Consider the following 24,671-nt stretch of genomic DNA (forward strand, 5'->3'; position numbering starts at 1 on the left):
GAGTCGCATGCAGATAGGAAGTGGTTTCTCAGTTAGTACTAAAGACAACTTGGGTTGTGGTCACAGCATGGGTTTTTGCCAAAGCAGATTTTTAAACTGTATCTGAGCTGGACACAGAAAACCATTAATAGACATCCTGATGGTCATTTAACTCCCTGATGCTCACCCCTCTCCACCATGCCAAGGAGCACACCCGTGCTCTTCACAGTGCTAGTAGTGCTAAAAGGAAGAGCTTCACACAACTGGAGAATCTTATCACTGACCTTGAAGAAAATAAAAAAGAAACCTGTGAGTCCATTAAGAGAAAATCTGTCATTCACTGAAATATGGCTGAGGTTGGCCTTAAATATTGTCCATGAATGGGGGTGAAGCTGTGGAAACAGCACTGCAGGAAGCTCTTGTGTTTGGCACTGTACCACAAGGTCCTGCAGCTCTGTGGTGTCACAGAGGCAGAGGTAGAGATTTAAGCTGAAATTGAAACCTGCACGCAAGTAAGCAAAGTGTGAAATGTGGTCCACATGTTCTCCACGCACTGACTCATATAGTGCCTTCGCAGCGGGTCAATAGAATTGTGGTGACGTCATTTTCGTTTCCCAGTAATGGCAGGCAAACCAAGGTGTTCCAGCCTGGGAGGTGGTGTGGGGGCAGGCTGGAGTTTTCCCTTTTCTTGTATTTAATGTTGGGCAAAGGTGCAGCCTGGATAACTCTCTAAAATGTATATTATCAGTATCCAGCTCCACTTTCATTTCAGATTAGGATGATAATGAATGCATTCCTACCCTGGTTGGACAGAACAGAACGACTGACAAGACAAAAATGTCAAAAAGGTTGGTCATCATGAAGAAAGATACCGCGGCGTAGACGTCACTATTTTCTACAATGTAGAGTTGTATTTTTTAATCCTGGAGAAAATCACTCATTGGTGTGGCAGGCATGTAAGTTGCAGAGGTTGTACCTCTGTTAGGAACCATGTTTTCCTAACCATGTTAGGAAAGCAGGCACCACTTTCACATTGCTCAGCTTATCATAGTAATGGCATTTCCCTGTGCTGGGAAGACCAGCTTTCAGCACTTTTTAATATGAAATGACACACTGTCAAACATTGAGTACAATTGACTAATTTAGTATGTGAGTAAACTGGCTTTAGAAAGCTATCAACTCGTTTTTTTTTTTTTTTTTTTACTTTAATGTGATGTAATTACATAACTTTAAATGATATTATTACATTTTATTCCTGTGGTGTCACTGTATTGCATCCACTGCAAGTTGTCTGTGGAGCAATTGATTTTGTTTGTTCTTTTGAACAGGAAGTCAAATCTAAAAGTGTTTTCTGTTGTAATCTCTCAGCTTCCAATGCTGTCTCAATGCTTCCACATCCTTTGGGCTTTTCTGTCTCCTAGCAGCCCTAACAGTGCCCTAACTACCTGCCACAAATCTGAATAGTGCCATTTTGGACGTATGCACTTGCAAGAGGGGGATTTTTGCCTTTTGAAAACAAATCTACAAGCAAGGCTGCTGCAATACTCACGAAAGTCCCATAGGGGCTACCGGGCTGTGCTCTGGCACTGATGAGGAGACACCAAACCTTGGCCACAACCTACAGCTCTGCAACCAGGTATTCAAACCACAGACCAACAGCTCACCACCTCACAGTGCCGGATGGCAGGCTCTTGCTAGTGTGAAGTTTCCTGCTGTAGCCCTGCTAACTTACTGATGCCACTGCTCAATTCCACAGAACACCCCCAACCCCCCCGCCCCAGCCCCCTTCAAGCCCCCCCCCCTCCAGGCTTGCAGCCTTCATGGACTGTGCAGAATCTGCTGCTCATCTGCTGCTCATCCAGGAAGCCCGAGGATGCTTTCACACTAAGAAGGAGGGGAGGGCTTCATACTGGTTGGTGTTGATGCTGTGTTGTTGCGGAGGCACCTAGTAACAAAACCTCAGACTGCACTGTGTGAAGGGACCGCTGACTCAGAGGATCTTTTTAAAGACACTGATTCCATGATGAGAAGGTGAAAGAGTAGAACTTTTTAGAGAGCCCTTCTTTCAGCGGTCTGATGCACCTAAAAAGCTTCTACAATCTCTACAGGCAGAGAATGCAAAAGGCGTGCCTCTGCCTGAGTGACCGCACGTGCACGTGCAAACGCATGCAGTACAACACACTATGATGCAAACGGGGGGTTTAGGCTGTCTGCTGGAGTGATATATATCACTTTTGGTACTTTTGGTGCTTGGATGTAGATCAGTAGTACTGTGGGCGTAGAGATGTGGGTGCATAGCAAAACTAGACAAGAAATGTCTGACACTTTTCAGCCTTGTGACACCAGCATTCCTCAAATCACTGGGCTAGCTACACTGAGGCAGAAATCAAGTCACACATCAAGACTCATCTCATCTCCTCTCCAACTCATGGAACAAACTGCCTAACCACCTCATAACTGCGTCAGCTGAAGACTTTCATCCCTTCATACCTACATTTTTTCCAATCAAAGAATCCCCCTCTGACACCCCCCACCCCCCCCCCCCCCTCCCCAAAGGCTTCCCATCAAACATTTTGAAATGTTTAGCATAATACTCAGCCTGCTTCAGACCATAGGGTTAACAACACTGCAAAGCTAATTATAAACAACCAAAATTTTATTCACACTCAACGTTCCTGTTGCCACTGAAATCTAGTATAACAGATTCCATACTTATTTTAACATACAGATGAAATTCTGTGACTTTAGATGCCATGTATGAGAACTAGATGTAGACACCTATACCTGTAGGTACTGCCATTTTACTTTAGAGAAATGTCCTTCATTTTCAAATAATTCACACAGCTGAGAGGAGTGATTTTACATTAATAGAGGGAATTGCAAGTTGTAATCCCCATATATACTCAATAACAAAGACACGTGGCTCTACATAAACTGATTTCTGTTATTTCCCCTACACCCCCCAGAAACCAGATAAGGGAAAAGATTAAAAGAAGTGAGCATGATGATAGCATAGGCTAATCGGAAAATCAGTTATTCTTCACTCTGCCTTCAGTGGAAATTTTCATGTTTATTTTAAAATGGCAGCAGCATTTCCTCTGAACTGATCTGGAGTCTGCAGAAGCTGTCCTGTACATAAAGCTGTGGCTCCTCGCTGCTGTCACTAGGGTTTTCAGTGTACTGAAATGGTGTTACAAATTCTGAGCTCTTATCAAGTCGATGCAGAAATTTTTACCAATACAGATTATATCAATCTCCAATGGAGAGAATGCACTACACAGGAGGCTGCTATGAATTTTCACGTGTTGCTTGGTCATGAGGTCAAATATATTTTCACACTATACCTACAAAATGGTCACCTCTTCAAATGAGTGTTGCTGTGGGGGTTTTTATTTTTTCATTTCTAGTTGCCTGTCTGGTGTGTATCCCCTCTAAATAATCAGGGCTTCTTAGAAGACTTACTTGCTCCTTACTTTCTCCATGGCTTAACCACTTCAAGCTCTTTCTAGCATCAACAGCACTGCCCAAAAACTTAACTCATCACCTTCCTTTTCATGACAGGCCATCCACACTCTCTCCTGTAAGAGAGGCACAGCAGGTGGAAAGGTGTGACTGTGTGTGTGTGTGTGTGTGTGTGTGTCTATTTGGAGTGATATGTGAGCACACAAGAAGAGGGCTTCCGTGCAGTACCTGGATTTCAAGCTCAGAGATCTGCTGCTGCAGTTCAGCCATGGCAGCGATATTGTCAGCTTCTCTGAGCCTCACTGCCATGACTTCCTCTCTGTTCTGCAGAGAGAGAGGGAGGGAGAGAGAGAGAGAGAGAAAGAGAGAGAGAGAGAGAGACTGTCAGCTGTCCACCACATACATGCATACACACACAATGCACATATGCACACATGCACCGGGCAAATGGACCAAACAGATGATAGGAGCTGTCTAGCCCCAACCCAACACACTGTCGTGTCATAGCTAAAATGCAAGAATGGACCAAAATCTGGGCCTGCCATGCTTTTACAAACTTGACACAGCACCCTCTTTACGCACATGCAGTACTCAAGTTCTGCTAAATTTAGACAGAAGCTTTGATGCTCCTGTGCTTTGCTTATTAACCCTGGGTGGTCTCAGTCACCAGACTGAGGAGCGGTACTTTGAGAATGTACTCAAACACTAAAAACAAATTACTCTGCTCTCATGTAAACTATACAAAGAAAGTTCTCCTTTACATTACTCAAACTCAGGAACCTAATCAGATTACTGTTAGAATGTTTTTGGATAGATTGCCAATCGTGATTCCTTTCAAAACATCACCAACATATAACAATATCGGTGAATGAGTGGACAATGTGAGAAATGTACAGTTAAGTCTTTACACCGTGTCTGATCAAGTATTTCTACATCTACAAAGCTTCTCTGGTGAACAGGGAGAAGAGCAGCCTGTGCTTGGATGTGATCAGAATGGAGCAAGAAGTCATCTTTCTGTTTTGACCAGAGCATGACCCTGGACCACAATCCTCACTGTAACCCTAGCCATAAACGTACATGGCTTACTCCTCCACTTGATTATTATGCAAATGTATCAAGGGTAAAGTTACCACTGCATACAACAGCCTGTGATGTGAAGAGGCTATAATGTGCAATCAATCTCATCGCTATAGCCATGTATGCTTTGTTACAAAGCCTACGGTGTTACTGCAATGCTATCTTATTGATGACCAATACTAACATGGAGGCACCACACAGTATTACTTCCATCCTCTTCTCTGAGCCCTAATATCTCAAACTGATATGATTTTCAGGCAATATTCTTGCCCTTTTATAGCCATGTTTCACATTCTGTTGTACATGTAGGCAAGTTTTCCCCCCATATCTGATGACAAGACTGAAACCCAACCTCCCTGTGTTGCATAATAATTCATGTGGCTGTTGTGTGAGAGTGGAGGGCACTAGCTAAGGGATGGCGACTGCAGTTTAACAGACTCAGCAGGACCTTTGGCAAAGAGATTTTTATCAGAGATTTTATCGTCAGAGGGATGGCCAGGGTGAAAAGCAGAAGAGACTGGTTCCTTTTTACACTGGTCTTTTGGCTGCTCCGAGGTGATCCTCAGATAGATAGGGCTGCGTTTTACCACCTCATTGCTATTGTGATGAAGAAATATTGCATCTTAACGGTCCGGGAGATTTTGCGCATAGGCTGCTGCCACTGCTGCTTTCCAGGAGCCGTGTCCTCATCACTGTAGACAGAAACTTCCCCGTTCTGTTCTGAATTTTCCTTGAATGCTGCTTGAACACCTTACTCAAATGGGGAAAAAAAAATCTCTGTCGAACAGAGTGGGAAGAGTATGCTGCTAACTAGCCCAGTGCGTCATTCAATTCTGGCTCTGGGACATGACTAGGAGATAGTGTGGTGCATAGTAAACTGTCAGCACTGAGCATCAGTTTCAGGGAAGAGGTCTGGACCTGCTGATCTCAGAGCACAGCTGACAGAACCCCAAATGAGAGTCTCTAAAGTTCCTCATAGCAAGAATCACTATGCAGGGAACCCTGAATTCTTACCCAACTATGGATGAGAGGAATTAGAACGGTAAATATTAGTGTGATTGGAACTGTACAGAAGTCACCTGCGGGTGACGTGGGTGAACTGAGAGGAAATAAGGGAAAGAACATTTGACTCAAATTGTGCATGCCAGCCGCTGTGGCCAGCCCAGTTTCCGTGGCACCCACCTTGCACTCAATCTCCGCCTGCTTGCGCTTGATCTCCTGCAGTTGTGCCAGGAGGCCCTTGTTCTGCACCGTCAGCTGCTGCAGCTGCTCCTGCAGGCTCCGCCCCTCCTGCTCTGCACGCCGCAGATGGTTGCACTGGATCTGGTTCTGCATGAAGGGGGGACCAAGGAGGGAAAATAGAGGGAAAGAGGAAGACACACGTTCACACGCTCTTTCGGTCTCGGAAAGGTCAGCTGGAAGGTGGGGCTGGCCGCTGAATTGGGCTTGAATTAGTGAGCAAGAAGGTATTGCATCAGTAATCGCTGTGTTACTATAATCTGAGTCCTAATCATGCTCCACCGCATTTCGACACAGCAAGAGATTCACATTTGATTCTGGCCAACTCCTTAGTTAGTCAGACTTTATTACACAACTAGCGTTGTCAAGTAAGATGAGGTCAATAATTATATACCAAAACATATCAAAATTCCCATGTCTATGAACTCTCGTTACAAAGTGAAAATGTTCCGTAGTATCTTATATTTTCAAGCTCATTTACATTGCTTGCCACAGAACACAGCAGTAACCATGGGTGGGGAAGATAGTATGATATACTGAAGTTTAAAAGTAAGTCAGACTTACTCTGCCTCCTAGTGATCTACACTAGCACTACAGAGGAAACCTTCATGATACTTACACCGTAAGACATCTCCAAACACACACTCTACATGCATTATCATATTAACCCTGGGACAAAATGTTTTAATTTTCGCATATCAGAGAGGCCAAGATGAGTAAAATTCTTACAAGTTATCATGGCTGTAATTATTGCCTTAACCCTGCATGAAACTGATGTGATACGTACATTTTGCTCCTAATCTGCTATATGCCCGCACAGCAGCATAAAAGTTTTCAACTTTCCTGGATGGAAAACTAGTACATAGTTTCAGAGGCCTGTCCTACTGAGGGTGGCTTGAAGTCTTCTATGACACTGACATTACATTTCATTACATTACATTCATTTAGCTCTTATCCAGAGTGACTTCCAGCACAATAGAACATAAGTGCATCCATTCAAGTTGAGTGAGCAACAGTGTCAGACCACTCCCAGACCAGTGAGTGTGAGCATAACACTATTCAAGCCCTACCCCTACCCCGCTGACATGGGCGGGGATGGGTCTTCCACTAACCTGTGTCTCCAGCTCTAGCATCCTCTGCCTGGTTTCCCTGAGCTCTGCCTGGGTCTCGGCCTCCCGCAACCTGACGCTCATCAGCTCATCCTGTAGCTCAACAAGAGTGTTCTTTTTGTGGCTGTCCTTCCAGCGGCCTGCGGTCCGTGCCAGATGTCTCTGTGGAATGCCCCGCACACAAGAGTTACAGGGCCGGGAGTGGTGATGCATGCACCCTATTTACCAAATACAGTCACACAAGACTGAGAGTGTTTGCTTACTCCAGGACACAAGTTCACACACAACCAAGGAGGTTCAATCATTCACTCATTCCAGCACAGAGTCAAAAATAATGTGTTTACACACACATACATGCACACACACTCATAAAGACACATGCACATACTCACTCACTCACTCGTTCACCTCAGTCACACACGCTCACACACATGCATATTGTTGTCTCTTTATGGTTTTTTGCTTGTGTTGTACTCTACCTAACTTGTAAGTTGCTTTGGAAAGAGTCTGCCAAATGAATAAATGTAAGTGTACAAACATAAAAACACTCATATGTTCTTACTTGCCAATGCTCCTCCAGATCCCTGACATGCTGTCTCAGCTCCTTCAGTCCAGTCAGAGCCTCTGCCTCCCTGAGCTTCACCCCAATCAGCTCCTCTTGCAGATGCACCACATTGTTCTCATCTGGCAGGGCTGTGTTCCTCTGTGGCAAACACGCAGAAACATAGTCAGAACAGGGTATCTCTCTGTGCCACACACACACAGTCAGAATGCCTCAGCTATCTGTAACAAACATGCTCGTACACAGTCAAGACGCCCCAGCACCGGAACTCGGTAACACACGCATACAAAAAACCGCCTCAGCTCTCTGAAACATACACGCACACAGCACACCTAAACACTCTGTTCTACACACACGCATCCACAGTTACAATGCCTCAGCGCCAGAGCCCAGTGTAATGAGCAAACAAAACCCTTTTGCCCTGATGCTTTGTGAATTAGTCTGGTATCTCCCATGGCTGAGTAGGGGCCTGGCCCACGCACCTTCTCCATGTCCAGGACTTTTTCCTGCATCTCCTTCAGGGCACACTGGGACTCTGCCTCCTTCAGCCGCGCCTGCACCAGCTCCCGCTCCAGCTGCAGGATGAAGTCCTCTGTGTAGCGTGGGCTGCCCTTCTGCTAGCGACAGGAGAGAGCACCACTTAGCTCCACTACACTGGTTTTACACACTGCACAGGATGAAAGGCTCTCTGTGACCGGCACACCCTGGTTCACCAGCACCAGCAAGTGATGCGCTACAGTTTGCTTCCATGACAGACTGACTGTGCTGGTCAGGAGCCTCTGACTGCATGTAAATATTTTAAGCACGCACAGACCGTAAAACATGTTTTTAGTTACATGTTAATTAGAAATACAGGCATCATCAAATGAATTTGTTCAAAAATACATAATTTAGGTATGTACTTTACAGGTCATTTCTTAAACATGATACACTGAGGAAAAAAAAATTTAAATTTTTGCATCTCGGATTGGGAAATCTGACTTTACTTTGGAAAACAAAAATAAAATGTAAGTAATTGCACTTTTCTGTCCAATTACTGAAGCACCAGAAAACCAGACTTTTTTTATTCGCAAGATGCAGTTGCAGACAGCCCCGCCTTCCGCTTCCTAATGATTTGTGTTGTTCCCCTATTAATGCAGTGGATATCAGTAAATATAAAACGTTTCAGCGATTTTTATCAACTCCACATTAGTGTCGTATAAAATGTTTATTATTTTGTAATTTTTGGAAATCAAAAAATATATAAATGTTTCTTTTTAAAATCTGCGAACTTCTTGATAAACCTGGTCAACACTTTAAATGATGACAAATATCAAATTGACCTGTACGTAAATTCTTCTTTTTGCCCATACATAGTAATAACAGCATTTCCAAACATGCCAGTTTCCAAGGTTACGCGCCATAAAAATACACTTTTTAAAAATGTGACAATGAAAGCAGTAGAAGAACACACACTTAACACGCTTAAGCAACTGAATGGAAAAAAATACATATTTAATGTGGCCCTTTACTGCAGTGCTGTGCACACAGCAGTGCTGTCTTCCTCCTGATGTTCAACATGTCAGCTAGCAGTTCAGATTGAGAATATTACTCCCCTTAGTCCCAGTGCTGCATGCCTGATTTCAACAGACAACCACAACAAATTAGTCCATTTCCCAGAGCAGCACCATGAATGTTTAATGATGGCTCATTGTAGGAAAATAAAACACATTATGTAAAACACCACATTATACATGGCAGAAAATACATTATCCTTTGCTGCCTTCATGCAAAAATACTTCATTAATAGTTTAACACCCTTTTCTGTTCTATAGTAAATGGATATCACCCTAAAGAGTCCTGGCAGCTTGTAACAAGGTTCAAAATCATCCATCCATCCATACTCCGACAGCTACTTCATTATTCATAATTTGTAATTTGTAATTTATATGAGAACACTGTGCAAATAATAGCCCTGCAGACGCAGGTCATGCGTAAAGAGAGGATTATACATACATTGGTAGAGAGGGGGGGATCCTTATAAACTGCCTGTGTATGTCACCTTAATAAAAAAAAAAAAATCTACTGGCAGAAACAGGTTTATAAACACACATTTTAAAATCATGTTGACCTTAGGTTGCACCTACATTGTTCTGTCTTTTTCACTTATCCTGTTGAATGAATTTCAACACTGAGTGAGCCAGCTGACTAAATTGCTTTTGATGTGAAGAATTTTGAACATGAAATGAAAACATTTAATTGGATCATTTAGTTCAAATATAAAACCTTGCCCAATGAAAGAAAAACACCAGCAGGATAATTAGATTTGAAATTTGGCTTTTCACCTAAAAACAGCCATTTTGACATTTTACTCATGATTTGAACTGATTCTGGTGCTGTGACGCAAAACTGCACTACATCATTAAGCCCGCTTACACAATTCTACAGCGATCAGTGCCAGGCCAATTAAAAATAAAATGCAAATAGCAAGAATAATAATAAATTCCCAATTAATGGAGCGGTATGCTGTCCATACAAAACACTTAGCTCAAATACTTTTCATGTTCATGGAAATTCCCCAGCGCTGTACTGCAAAGCACACTGGGAAGTACATTTCTGTCATGAACACAGTAACCTTTCTGATTTAACTGACAGATCGTGTTAGCTGCATTAATTTCAGATCCATCCCCTTTTCTTGCTCGTTCAAAACCCTTCTGCATATTCTTCTCTTCAAACGTAACTTGGTCCACTTATCTCAGATCTGTCCTTAAATTAACAAGTCTGGACTAATATTCTGATCACTTGCATGAGTATTTCTCTGTTCACTTACCGCTGAATGGTCTAGGCTATACAACATGATTAGCTGCATTTCTTATAATAATCACTGCAGTAATTATGACATGTGCAGCCCTGGCGCTCTTCAGATGTTCTAATGTTCTGTAAATCACCTTCAATAAGGGCATGCGCAAAATGAACAAACTCACATCCGCATTTCATTTTCGAACATTAATAATCAAGCAGACAAGTCGAGTCCTTGAGGGAGGAAATGGTGTTGGTTTCAAAATTAGTCATTAAGACCTGAAATCTCAAGTTATCTAACCCATACCCAAGTACCATGAGGACTTAGGACTTAGGTACCTCAGGTAAAATGAATTCCATATTAATACCAGGTCATTTAAGTACAAACAGGATGAGCAGAGGGTGAAGCTACCTGCACCTGAACTACTGCAGCTAAGAAAACATATTACTTATATTACTACTGGTTTCATAAAACAAAACACACTCTGACTCACACCCTGGTTGACTTCATTGCCAGGGCATATTTAGAGGAAAGAGTATAAGATGACCTGGTCACCAGAATGGATGTGGCTGGCACGAGCCCCCCTGGACGGAGCCTATGTGCTCGCCCCGCGTGACCCCTCTTGGTGGGGTGTCCACTGTAGCTCCTTACCCCTGGTGGCTGTTGCTGCTTTTGGAGCTCGCGGATGGTGCTCTGGGCTCGCTCCAGCTGGGCACTGGCCTCCTCGCTCTGCTGTTTGACCGTGGCCAGCTCCCGCTTAATAAGGTAGTTTTCCTCAGCCTCCTGAGCCCTTGTCACTTGTCCCTTGGGACATAATCGCTGGGGTGAGCACGGGTGGACTGACGGGAAGGCGCAAGCAAAACAGCAGCATCGGGACATGATGCATCAGCATGCCACCTATGGGGATTCATCGCATTCTTCTAGGGCCAACTAAGTCATCCTTTTCATTGGCTGAATCTGGTTTGGCTTCTTTTTGGTTGGTGTGAATTATGTGGGCATGCGGTTTTCTTTGCTCATGCACTGACCCCCATCTTTCATTCAGGAAAATTATGTCACATTTACTTTAATCTGTTGTGTCACAAAATAAAAGAATTGACCTGCATGCACAGTTAAAGGGAGCTACAAAGATCTTTGCAAAGGAAATGAGATGCAGATGGACAAGAGCGTAAAGATATACCTGGATCAATCTATCTGCCAAGGAAGCACTTTCCTACAAAAAGGAAAAATCCACAAAGAAGCAGAAAAGAGAAAATGCACAGAACAAATTCAAATACAGAAAAGACAATACTGACAGAACACACAAGTTCAAGGGTGTTAAGTTCATTTTCCTTTCCCTTATTTTGGCCAAAATTAGTTAAATACGCAACTGTTTTTTGCTCTTTTGCCACTTTGTAGGCAATGAGGAGGTCCTGAAATGATCAGATCAAGGACATGGAAGAGGAACACAGTCAAATGAAGTGGTGACATGCATGGGTGGGCACAGTGGTGGCAAGGCAAAGAGTAGATAGCAACATGGCACACAGTGACAAATTTCAGACAGTAAAGCAGATGACAGTCACAGAGGGCCAAGCAAAGATGGGACAGTATACAGAGCTTGTTTTAAGGCACCTTGCTAACATGCAAACGTATTTTAAGTGTTACAGAGGCCAACTCCCTGACAGAAAAAAAGGCAATTACTGCCACTGGCCCCTTTAAAAAGAAGCATTTGACTGTGTGCTGGCAATACTGTGATTTCAGTGGATATGCCTTTAACATTAATGTAACCTGTTTGTCAGACCCAAGCACAGATGATGTAGATGCACTGATGCTGCATTCTGGATTAACTAAGTGAGATACCTCTAAGCAGCCACTACAGCCTTGAAACTCCAAATCCCAGCATATTTTGTTCCCCCACATCATCTTTTTATCTCTAAGTGTGGTCAGCCCAGCATTCCCATCTGAGATGGTAGATCAGCCCCATTCATCAGTGTCAGCTGTACTGAGGGTATTGCAGAGGTTCCATGAAGCTTTATTTCATTCCACAATGTACTGCTTTACTTATTTGCCCTACCTGTTCAAAAATACACTTCAGTAAAACAAGGAGGTGTGTACCCACAAAGATCACTGTCTTCCAAAGTGGACTTCCTATAGTTAGACCAGTGTTTTCACAGTTAGACCAATGCTGACCAGCTTTGGTTAATAAGCACAGGTTGTAAAACAGGCCCAGTTAGTAAACAAGACCGTGTCTCAGTAACCCACAGCAAACACAGAAACAGATGTGCTCGTATACAGAAAAACATGCATACACATATGCATGCACTCTCTCTCTCACACACACACACACACACACGCACACGCGCGCACACACACACACACGCGCGCACACAAATGCAGGATGAGTTACGTGAGCGGGTGAACATTGTGGATGACGTCTGTGGAACTCACTTTCTCCAGGGTGTCAATCCTCTGCTTCAGCAGCCTGTTCTCTGTGCGCAGCCTCTGTAACACAGCATCGCCTCACACCATCAGAGGGGGGAAAAGGCGTCTCAACACTTACACAAGGTAACTCCTCAACAGGAAAGAAAACTTGCTGCGATCACAATCAAGGAATTGGAAATATGAGCTATGAAGTGCAGTTCCTGATTGGGAGGGGCATTAGGAGGACAGGGCAAGTGAACTGTGGAAATGGAAGGATGTGCACAGTGAACTGACCATAGATTCAAAGGAACCAGACAAAGAGTGCAGGCACATGGCTGAACTGTTTTATTGTGTCAACATCTGGGTTTGACAACCTGGTTTAGAAAGACATCCCAGATGGCATTATATGCATTATAGTTTTTCCAATGCACTGTGTCTACATAATCTGTATACCCATGTCACGGGTTCATACTGGTAGACTCACCTTGATTTCAACCTGTTCCTCCATCTCCTTCATCTTGACTGTAGTGTAGTCCTTTTCTAACCTGAGAGCAAAGCATTAGAATTGAAAAAAATACTATTGAAAAAATAGCCATAGGAGGAAAAATATTTTCTTAATTTACTTTTCCAACATTAAACTCATGTAAGGTAAGAAGTCTGTGATAAAACCACAGAACATAAAGTAAGAGCATAAATTCCTGAGATACATAGAATTTCACAGGATCCTCAGTTTTGTACATTGCAGCGCTCTTTCAATGTATTTGTTTTAAGCTCTACGGCATTTGAGAGATCTTCAGTTTTGGTCTTCCAGGGATCTCTTTGTTTCAAGAGCTACTTTAAACATTTACAGAGCAAAAATGGATCCTTGATTACATTAGGGCTCAGATGAAAATAAGCTCTGACATGCTGTGGAGCTGGAGAGTCTGGCTCTGCTTTTATGATGGACCCCATAGAGCACCTACTTCTTCATCTTCTTTGCGTTGTATTTGACTTGATATGCAGTCTGGATCACCCTGTCTGGACTGCTGTCTAGTTGGTGTGGAATGACCTTCTGAAAGTGCTACAGCAAGAGCAGAGCAGTCAGCACAAAGTGTGGATAAGTCAAGAACATGTCAACATTACAGTCCCACTGAGGAATCGCAGCAGATGTGACTAAGATGACCACAAATGACCCTGGATGAATTCAGCTTAGGGAACACTCCCCATTAAAAATACAGCAGCTCTAACCTGTAACATTCCCTCCATGTCAAGCTGCATGAGTTCTGCCTGGTTCATCTGGAGGATGGCCAGTCCTACACGGAACACTATCTCCAAACCCTGCAGAAAAAAAGCACAGTTGTGCCTTTGGAGCTGGAGAGTTAAAGTGTTACTTCACCTCACATGCAATACCTGCATTCCGTCACCAGAGGACACCCATCAGCCACTTTTAACCTGATGCACTGAGATTCAGATCAACAGGTTAGCATGACTATAAAATTCCTTTCCCTGGGTGGAATAAAACTTTTTTTTATCAGTTTAATGTAAGGACCTCTGCACTGATCAGACCCCTGTACACTCCTGTAAAACTGCAATGGCTGTGCGACTCACTTCACACATGAATACGTCAAAGATCCTCGTAGCAACGGGTAAATGGAAGGTGGTGAGGAAGATGGTGAGGAACCAGGAAGAGGCGTACATGGAGGTGTGGAAACTCTGGGCCTGGAAGTGTAGGTGGAGCTCAGGCAGCTGCTCCTGCAGGGGGAACAGCCACAAAGGAATGAAGGCTTTAACGTGTGTCACACTGCAGACTCTAGGCAGAAACACTCACACTTCTGTTATTAAATTATGCTCATGACAGCGCTGCAATCTTATGATCATTCCACATATAACCTTAGAGCCACTGAGGGGCCCTGCATAAAAGCTGTGCTCCTGTGCTCATTTCTCTGAAGAGCTTGTCAAGTTTCTTTCAGTCTAAGAAATCCACCTACATGGACATAAACAGATAACAGTCCCTAGCAGAGAGACAGTGTGGTATGGAGACTGTTGAACACGAGACGGAGGAACCAGGCTGGCCTGCGGTGTGACCTCAGAGGCTGATGACAGATCCTATTGCTGGAGCAACTGTCTGAGGGGAGCCGGCTGGACTTACCTGGATCAGGTACTCAAACTGGTACATGCAGAGCCCCAGCTCGGCCATGCTGGGCTTGAAGAGCTCCCTTAGCCTATAGTCCTGCATTAGCTTCACGAACACGCAGAACGCCTCCTCCTCTGGCATCTGTGCAAAGAGAACAATCCCGTGAGGCCCAACCACAGCCACCTGTTTTCACTGCTAATCTGTGTCTGTGGCAGTAGCAGGAAGCGGGACTCAGCTTTCCTGCACAGCAGCATAACGACCTGAAGAGGCACCTCTGAGAACATGACCTGAAAATGTTTCAGAACAGCCACAAGCATATATTCTCTAATGGCAGGTCACTGTATGCAATGAGAAGTGTGTGTGATTTGAGAGTTTGTGACATGTTTGTGACATGTTTGTACATGTACATGTGTGTGTGTGAGCGTGTGTGTGGCTGTAACTGTTGGTGGTTCCCATATTACCTGCATGAGCAGCAGTCCAACAATGAATGCACTTCCTTGACAGTAACCAACCTCCCGGTCCACGAGAGAGTAAGCCTACGAGAATAGGAAGTGGCCTGAGATGAGCACAGTGGCAATCACACAAAAGGGAAGCACTGGGACCCAAGACATACTGCGCTGCCAAGGGCTTCAATAGGTAAGGGTACAGCTGCTGAGACAACACTTTTTCCACCCTCAGTCTGAGTCAGTGCTGCTAGCTCCTCACAGAGACATGTGCTGTGGCATAATGAGTGAAAGGTAATGAGGCTATGCCTGCTACCAGGTAACTGCTACTCCAGAGACATGGAGCTATGCACCAAGTGTGCTGCCAGATCGCAATACCTCGTGCTGGCAAATTAAAATACCTTCCTTACATTTTAAAAAGCACAAACTGCTTGGTCTGTCTGCCACCCACACTTAAAACTGATTAAGAACGGTTAAGAAATTTATGTTAAGAAGTAAACACTGAATTCTGTATTTTAAAATAACTGCTGATGCCGTTTGTTTGATTGAATTACAAATGAAAATGTGGGAGCGACACCTGAATGGCAGTCATGGGTGAGTCCCTTCTCTGAGGCGATGGGATTGATACATCTGCATTGTCAGAGTTTCATAAGAGTTACACATTAAAAAATTACAGAAATACCAACCATTCTGGCTATTGGTCTTAGGCTCTGTTTTTCATGTCCCTGTGACTACGGCTGACTGAGCATACACACAGGGAAGGATCTCTACCAGCTGCTCACCTTCATGACGTTGAAGAGCACCTCCTGGCCCAAGCTATCCTTCTCTTTGAAGAACTCGTGCTCGGGGTAGGTGCGGGCAATGTCCCTGCGTATGAGCTTCTCACAGGGTGACGTCATTTTCAGCAGGTCCGAGTACTGGTCCTTGATGGGCATGTTCTGGGCATTGCACAGCAACTGCCATACTATCGCCCGGAAGTGGTGTGGAATTCCTTTCCTCACAAGCTCCTGCACAGGACATACAAAAAGGCCCAGTCAAATATGTGACCTTCTGCAGCACCGGTTGACAGCAATGAGGCTGACTCAATAATCGCAATAACACTGTAATTCATTCAAACAATATTCAAGCATTAAATCAGCTTTGCTATCTTTACTTAGCAGTCTCTGTGGTGTGTATTTCATGTACTAATTTGGAGAGCAGGACAATTGGCTGAATGTGTGTAAGCATCAAGACGTTTAAAGATTTCGTTTCAGGTATGACTAAAGGGAAAAAAATACAGGAAGAAACCTAATGCCACATGCCAGGGATACCTGTGCTAAAAATAGCTATTCAATGTATCGTGACGGCTATACCGCCCAGCCCTATTAGTGGTACTTACGTGCATGTTACTGTGATGATTTCTGAACAGCATGTACCTTAGTCACAATGCTGTAATTTTACACCGCTATTTTTATTCTCATCGGTAATGCTGGCAGCAGAGCCAATGTTTTCTTTACATATTACTGTGGATGTTACTCAGTTAAGATATTTCCTCATTTAACAACCCACAGGGAGAAAACTGGACTGTCACTGTTTCGGGGTGTAAACAAGAAGTGCCCCGCAATGATTCCTCACTGGGTCCGGTGCTGCAGTATTTAATGGAAACAGAGGCAGCTTCAAAAAACCCTCTGTTCCTCTCCAAAGCATCCCAAATCCACCTCACAGATTCACTATGCTGACAGCTGGGGAATGACACTCAAGTCTTCTTAGGTGACTGCCACAGATTCGCCAGAATAGTACCATTTCTTAATGCTGACCCCCCTCCCAAGCACACATATATGCACAGCTGACTGGGAGACCAGTCATAAACATATATGGCCTTAGAAATGCACCCTGTGCAAGTGTAAGACTTTAGGTAGACATATATTTCCGCAGTGTAAAGAGACTTACTGGGAAAAAGAATCCCTCTACCTTTCCTACCCACCCTTCTCCATTCCCAGGAGAAGATGATGCAGATGGACTGTATCAGGGGAGCTAAGAACAAAGTATCTTGTTCAGAACGGTGGAGAGTGTTATAGTGTATAGAGTTTTATATAGTAATCAACCAGAGTATATCTAAAACACCAGGAGGCAATTCCAGTGACTACACTGCATAACAGCAGTGCTGCTGAGAAAGCACCCAATGAGATGAGCAGATTATGATATTAGGAGGCACTGTTGCTTAGGGGCATGCCTGGCAACCACAGCCTTGGTGTTTGCTTCTCACCCAGGCTGACAAAAGAGATAAGGAGAAGAAAGGGACAGGATACTCCAGTATTACTGATCTGAAACTGGAACTAATGTTCTTATTTGGAAAAGAGATGAGACCTATAATTCCTGAGTGTAATGACAGAATAAATAAGAATAAATAATCAATACTACTCATTTTCCTGCCTGAAAATGATGTAGATTGTCTTTGCAGTGTGTCATTCTCTACACTGACAGAGCTGGAGTTTCTCAGTGTGAATATTCGGTCTTGTGGAGCCCTGAAGTTAAAGGAGCCTAGTCGGATGCAAGAGAGCCCTTGACATGGAAACATCTGTCACCTTGAGCTGCTTCTCCTTCTTCTTGCGCACATCCTCCCACTCATTGACGATGCGGCCCCACAGGATCCAGGAGTCCTCCTCCAGGTGGGACAGGTTGGAGGAAGCTGAGGAGCTGGACACCAGGGAGGAGCCACTGTTGCGCCGCGAGCCATTCACCGAGCGCAGGGACTTACTGTCAGTCTCCAGCAGCCTGTGAGAGTTGGACACCAGCTTTCAGCAGCTGAACTGCCAAACATATGTCTCTGGTGGCAACCACACAAATGGACCTCTGTACGTACATGAGCACTCATGCATAAATACATACATGTGCACCTTCAGAACGGAACCACATGACAAGCTACAACCAAACACACACACACACGCACACACGCACGCACACACACGCACACACACACACACACACACACACATGCAAACACACACACCTAACCACACACAAATCCTGATCCTTCCATTTATAGTAGGAAAGATCAGTGTTTCTAGCCTTTACACCTTTCAATGCAAAAGGCTCAAAAAAATCAGAGCAGACACTGAGATGAAGACGTCTGTATGACCTGAATGAAGTGCATGTGCTGCCAACAGCAGGTCAGAGGCTGATAGAACATGGTGTACAACTGAAAGGGTGCTGAATGTCAGCTGCAGCAAGAGAAGTAGTCCAATTAAAATGCAGGCTGAGGCAAACAGAGCTCCGTAGCCTGAATCCACAGAGCGTTAGCCATCACTGGGGCTGTGGTTGACAGCTCTGAAGGACAGAGAAGGAGCTGAAGCTTCCATTATCTCATCATCTCAGCATCTCATTTCCCATTTTGCCATATTGAAGCACACATTCAACATTACACACACCTACCAGAGAACCCGCAGGTATTACTCAGGTAATACACAGGTATCCTCTCAGTCAATTTATTATCGGGATTAACTGCATGTACTTTGTCGACAAACATGAAAATTTTATATGCTCACAAAATTTGACATGAAGGAAATGAAGGAAACCTATGTATGTTTTCAGCAAAGATGATGTGATATAAAGTAAGTATATCAGGAGCTGAGAACAGGTGTGTGAGGTTCTGTTGTTAAGGAAACTCTTCTCCTTGATTGATGTCTCACAGAAATGTTATCATTTAGAAAGAAAAACTGCAGAAGTGTTCATATATAAACATTATGCTGCCAACGTTATCAAAAAGGACACACTGGCAATGATATGATACACTGGAAATGAAATGAATATAAAATACTAAAACTCTTTCTTACATTAGTCTTAGAACAGATAATATACTACTTTAAAAAAGGACTAATATAACAGACACCACAAAATGAGTGACTCCCGGGGTCAGGCCGCATTGTTTTAAAAGAAGTTATGTGGATAGTGTTTAAAAAAAAAAAAACTTTTCCAACTTCCATTTAAAAGTGGCACCATTTTCTAAACATCTCGAACTATCAAGAGCTCACTAGAGACCTAAACACATGGCTGATGAAGTGCTAGGTAAAAAATTCATGGATAGAGGAAAATAAACAGCACTAATTTTCCTCCCTGTGCACCATCCACAAAAGCACTGGTGGAAAATGTAGCTTTAGTACTTGTATTTTAGGAAATAACCTGCTGGCTAACTCATCACTGCACACAATATTATACAAAGCAACAGATAGCTGAAAAGACAAAATACTGTTTTTTCCTAAATTTTCATGATGACTTATTTGAGTGGAACAGAAAAACATCCATATTAATATATACCTAGCTAAAGGTCCTATGGGAAGGAGAACATTCAAATGCTGTATATGTTCTGTTTTATTTGTTTGAATTTTTAGCTCATCTTTGAATGCATCAATAAAAGCCATTCAAAGATAATAACTCATGCATATCTTCTCATCTCAGCACACACAGTAACCCCTCCAGATAATAAGAAAGTCAAGTAATGACAACCTCAAGCCCCTGCCTTGTATTCCTTGTTCACAAATTTAATTTACTGTAGCATTTAATTGAGCAGGAATCTCCAAAGTAAATGTAAACAAATCTTCCACATGCCATGGGAGCTGTACAGACGAGCCAATGGCAGACTGAAACTCAATCTCGGAAAAAGAGGGTCAAGGCCTCAGTGCAGAGTGGAACGTCACAATGGTGCTTGGAGAGGGGTAGAGTTACAGCCAAATGTGGGTTAGGAGGGAGACTGAGTTTAAAGAGGGCAAGGGCTTTCTATAATGTATGCAGAGGAGGGACAGGAGAATGGCAATAGTATGTTAAAGTCAAGGCAGCAGTAAACATTACACCAATGCCCAAACTAAGAACAGTGAGCTATATATCTTCTGAATAATACATAATCTATCTGAATAATAACTCACATCCTTAGTTTTCTTCCAAGAAATCTGAAGAAAGCTCCTGCCAACCATTTGTGTATTACTTGTTGAATATTTGTCAGAATGACATCACTGTAAAGAAGTACTACAAGTCTGAAGGAAATAACAGTAGTCTTGGCTAGGACTGTCTGTTAGCTGAATACCATTCCAGCTGTATCATCCCCTTTAGTTACAGCTGATATATGTACCCGGTATGTTGTGTTTTTGCCCTATAGACATACATTTCACTGGGTATGGTGCTAATCCCCATTTTTCCCTGTAGCAAATTATCACCGCAGCCAGGTGTTTTGACTAAATCCAGTCAAAAAGGCTAGCTGCTTCACTGAACCTGTCCATCCTCAATACTGCTGTTTACTACTGTAGTCATGGTTGTGGGATAAAGGAAAACTGGCACAGTTTTGTATGTCAGCTCGTGATGATTCAGCACACAAACAGACTGGAGAAACTGGCTTTGTCTATGGAGAGGCCGGATCTGTCTGTGGGGAGACAAAGCAGGGTACATCCTGCACACCACCAGCATGACGGCAATTCTGGCCACTTAGCTGTTAACATCCCAATTCAACTATGATGAGATTTTAATTAAAATCATGCTGTGCAGCTTCTATCACCACTATTTAAGTTGAGTTGAAATGGGACCAATTGTCCAGTGTACCTGAAGCACAGAATTTATTTATTTTAAAGTAAATGGGGAAAAATACTTCTTGCTCAAACAAACCACACCCAACAGTACAAATTAGCATTAAATAAGAAAATACTGATTCTAACAGGTGTAGATATATAATATTTATACAATGCCTACCCATTTTTTGTGCAATATTAAACAAAATTAAACACATAATCACTAAGTAAGTAAAGTAAGATGCACAAAGACCCAAAAGCATTCTCATAAACATTATCCAGATCAGAGAAGGACAGAAAAAAAGAGCCGGCTCTGTGGAAGTTGACTGGGGTTAGGCCACTTTTCAGATTCCTTCAGCTATTTCCGTAAGTATTAGTACTGCACCTCTCCATTTGCCTCCAACACTCATGCTTATAAGACAAAAATGAATACACAGGGACATGACCCACATTCCAAAAACATGTAGCTCTAATTTCAAACTTCAAGCGCTGCATCTCTGCTAATCATTTACCAGCAGTCAAACACAGGACAGTGCAGTTTTGGACTGGGAGGGCAACAAACAGCATACGCAGTAAAATCTGCAATTTTTCACAGACCAAGTTAAGTAATAGAAACAACAACTTGACAAACTGGGAATCGAGAGGTGTGCTGTATGAGCTAACATGATGACAGCCGGTTGTTTTTGCTGCCAAAGGTTTTGTATACAAATGCATCTCCGCACTACCATTGCAGTCTCTGTTCTGGCTCTTCAGTTGCAACAGCGGGACCTTTGGGAGAGAAGACGGTGCCGAAAGTGCTTACCATGACAGACTCATGATGCCTTCCACATGCCTCTTATCCTGGGCCTCGTATGGGGAGAATGGGGATCCAGGTGAGCGGTGACACTGACAGATCGACTGTCACAGTGCAATGGGCTGAACCACAGAGTGCAGGGGGACAGGGTGGAATTCACGAACACACGCACGCACGCACATGGGAGCCAGTGGCTCTTATCTATATGGCGCAAAGGTCTTCACCAATGCATACATACAGGGGCTAAATCAATGCAGCGCTCAAAAAGCATGTGATGTTCACCCAGGATCCCCTGAAATACAGCCCCCCTCCCAGATGCAGAACAGCCTACTTCTCTATGTACCCACTTCTAAGTGGACAGCATGGCAGCTGTAATGTCAACTTATAATACAGATTAAATCTGCCCTAGTTTGGACAGTGCATTCCGTGGTGTTAATTCACAGAATTTGGTTTGGACGTCAGCCAGAAAATTTGTGAAAATAATAAAATGTAAGAATGTACAGCATAAAGAGAATAAAATCATGCTAAACCACTTTAAACCATCAGGCAATGCTCAGGGATGTATTCAATGATGGCAACTGAGCTTTATTATCTCGGGTGGTAAACAGACAGCTTTGGATCTGCTCCAGCTGGACGCAGAGTACTGTCTATGAGAGACAAAACACACTGCCTCCATTAAGGTGGCAAAAATACACCATTCAACACTCTTCATTGCTCAGCAGAAGAGCTTAATATTCCTAAATATATCCACAGTGTTTGACAGTGCAGGCCAATAACTGCCCACGACAGAATTCTTGCGAGGAAAGCTGGGGGTGTGCCTTGAGAGATCAAAACTTAGCTTCCAATGCAACATCCCTCAGTCAGGGACAACAGAGACTGTGTCATACCAGCACCTCTTCATTTATGCGATTAAGCATTTCTACCAGCAGATATGCTTGGAATGCTAAGACTATGATAATATCTAAACAAATGAAAAGGAAGACTTTATCTAAGTTACAATTCTATTTCTAATAGGCCCTGTAAGGAAAATGCAAAACCTGCTTCAGTGTTCTTGGATGGTCACCTAATACAATCATAACTATAACTAACTCAATTATCAAGGGAATTGACTGGCATACCTTGATGTTAACAATGACCATTTGCCTTCCATACCACACCCTTTGTTCCTGTATGAGGTGCGATACATCTATACTTTCCTGTGAGCAGGATGAAGGAGGAGACTCTGTGGAGCCTCAAAAACCTTACAAATGTAAATGTCCATTTGTTTCTCTGCCACCCAATCAGGGACAGGAACCTGCATTTTATTTCAATATTTTATTTCAGGTTTTGCGTATAAAGGCTTGTACCCAAACAACATCACTTTGTAATTGATCTGCCTTGCTTTTACCCGGTATGTTTCATACTGTAATTCAACACTATTTTTGCTTTGTTATTAAATTGCTATTAACCTAAACTTTGGAACTACGAGCCTTACTTCACAAGAAGGAAAAATCCCTACAGCCCAGTGACCAGACAAATGTTTTAACAAGGCTGTTTACTGTGGATCACATTGAAGGACACTTTTCAGCCTTTCTAGCCAGACTCAAGTTGCCTAGCAGCTGCAGCTGTGATAAATGCAATGGATCAGATAGCATAGTTGTACAAAGGACAGCTAAAACAATACAAACAACCAACCAACAGGGAACCTGACTGAATGTACTATCAGAATCTTCCCCGTTCATTGAAAGCAAAACTCATGTCTCACTTGTCTTCTGAAAGGCAGAGTTCCAGTTTCCCAAATGGGTTTTCACTCAGTTTTCCCTCTCAGGACATTCATACTTCCCTCTGGAAAACAACGAATGGTTCTACGCAGCCATGAACATTATCCGCTGTGCCCACAATGGGCTTCACGACAATCTGAGAGATGGGAACAGAGGGAAGACTCCCATTTCAGTGACATTGACCCATACGCATGCAGACCCTGCCACTGAATCAGCCTGACATTGCAAAGACCCAGCTAACTGCTAGTAGCCTTACACAATGTTGCTGCAATTTTAGAGGAATGAGCTAACCTTGCTACACCATATGTTGCAAGAACATTATATGTTTGCTGGGCAGCAAGGACAGGACTTGGAAAATGCAAACTGAATCAGCGTGATTATTGTGTAATTAATAGAACAGCCAGAGAGAAAACAATGAATCACCTGCAGTGCACACATTTTTTTCTGTATCAGACCACATACAAACAATTGTGTAGAAACAGAGGAGATGTTTTGATGTGTGCAATGATACAGGAGTATTATCTGTGGAATCTGGCTTGGAATCAACCCAGTGTCTGTTCTGCAGGTAAAACAGGTAAAAATCAAGAATACAACCTCATATTTAATATAAGTAACCTCAATGGGCTAACCTGTGTTCACAGGCCTTCTCTACGGCGAAGCTAAAAGCTCACAATGAATATGGCCAAACTGCCAGCCGCACAAAGTTTGCACCTCACAACGAGCAGGGCAGGTCAAGGTGCAAACACGTGTCACTACATTCAGAATGTCGAACGATAAATCACCCAGAACAGCATGACGACATCAGATTGTACATGTGACCTGTCGTGCCCAGGCTGCATCACCAGCCCCACTCTTACCGATTCTGCTCCTCCAGCTTGGCCAGCAGCTCCACATCATCGGGGCTGAGCTCGGAGGGCGAGGAAGGCGACAGGGCAGGCAAGGTCAGGGTGGTGGAGTCGTCGTCAGTGGTGTGCAGGGAGGAGGGCGTGGCCACCTGGCTAGCCATCTGACTGACGGTGTGGGATACTGAGTTCTTCACCCATGAGAGAGTAGAACTCAGCTTGCCTGCAACCTTTTCTGTCGCCACCTGTCAGGAAATGGGAAGAGGAGAGGTCAGGGGCTTTGTCAGTGCATCCACTCAGAGCATCAGTGCACATTGGTGTTTCCAGTCATTGTGTTCATTTTTTTGCTTTTTACATAGTGTACCATTCATTCAGGAACTCTGGACAAATTCACAATCTGGGTCCCTCACCACTGCTACCCAGGCATCTCCCGACCTGGCTGCCTCTCCATTGCAGCAGATGTACAGCGCATAATAATGACTACAGTGCACTATTCACAGGACTACCACACATTAGTAGTGGATGTGTCATCCTTGCTTTTGCATGGCTTGAGATCTTCAGGTCTAAGGTGTTCTGTAAATTAAA

General features: G+C 43.5%; 1 protein-coding gene across 12 annotated transcripts in view; it reads right to left on the reverse strand.

The window, feature by feature from the left end:
- The window catches only part of LOC118769098 (ecotropic viral integration site 5 protein homolog), a 55,245-nt gene that overhangs the window by 12,175 nt on the left and 18,399 nt on the right, over positions 1-24,671 (reverse strand). For 5 of the 12 annotated variants that reach the window (XM_036516183.1, XM_036516115.1, XM_036516175.1 and 2 more), the window contains exons 2-18: positions 24,102-24,331; positions 17,725-17,914; positions 15,943-16,167; positions 15,179-15,253; positions 14,733-14,858; positions 14,192-14,335; positions 13,832-13,921; positions 13,567-13,664; positions 13,089-13,149; positions 12,632-12,685; positions 11,385-11,417; positions 10,859-11,011; positions 7,911-8,045; positions 7,429-7,569; positions 6,870-7,028; positions 5,701-5,847; positions 3,670-3,765 (exon numbers count right to left, since the gene is read on the reverse strand). In XM_036516183.1, coding sequence (XP_036372076.1) covers positions 3,670-3,765; positions 5,701-5,847; positions 6,870-7,028; positions 7,429-7,569; positions 7,911-8,045; positions 10,859-11,011; positions 11,385-11,417; positions 12,632-12,685; positions 13,089-13,149; positions 13,567-13,664; positions 13,832-13,921; positions 14,192-14,335; positions 14,733-14,858; positions 15,179-15,253; positions 15,943-16,167; positions 17,725-17,914; positions 24,102-24,250 — 2,076 coding nt within the window. In that variant the 5' untranslated portion in view covers positions 24,251-24,331. Of the gene's footprint in view, positions 1-3,669; positions 3,766-5,700; positions 5,848-6,869; positions 7,029-7,428; positions 7,570-7,910; positions 8,046-10,858; positions 11,012-11,384; positions 11,418-12,631; positions 12,686-13,088; positions 13,150-13,566; positions 13,665-13,831; positions 13,922-14,191; positions 14,336-14,732; positions 14,859-15,178; positions 15,254-15,942; positions 16,168-17,724; positions 17,915-21,493; positions 21,637-24,101; positions 24,332-24,671 lie in introns of those variants that run through there. The other 7 variants (XM_036516191.1, XM_036516123.1, XM_036516198.1 and 4 more) reach the window with 5 other exon arrangements.

Source organism: Megalops cyprinoides, chromosome 2 (genome assembly GCF_013368585.1).
Source record: "Megalops cyprinoides isolate fMegCyp1 chromosome 2, fMegCyp1.pri, whole genome shotgun sequence".
Lineage (NCBI taxonomy): Eukaryota > Metazoa > Chordata > Actinopteri > Elopiformes > Megalopidae > Megalops > Megalops cyprinoides.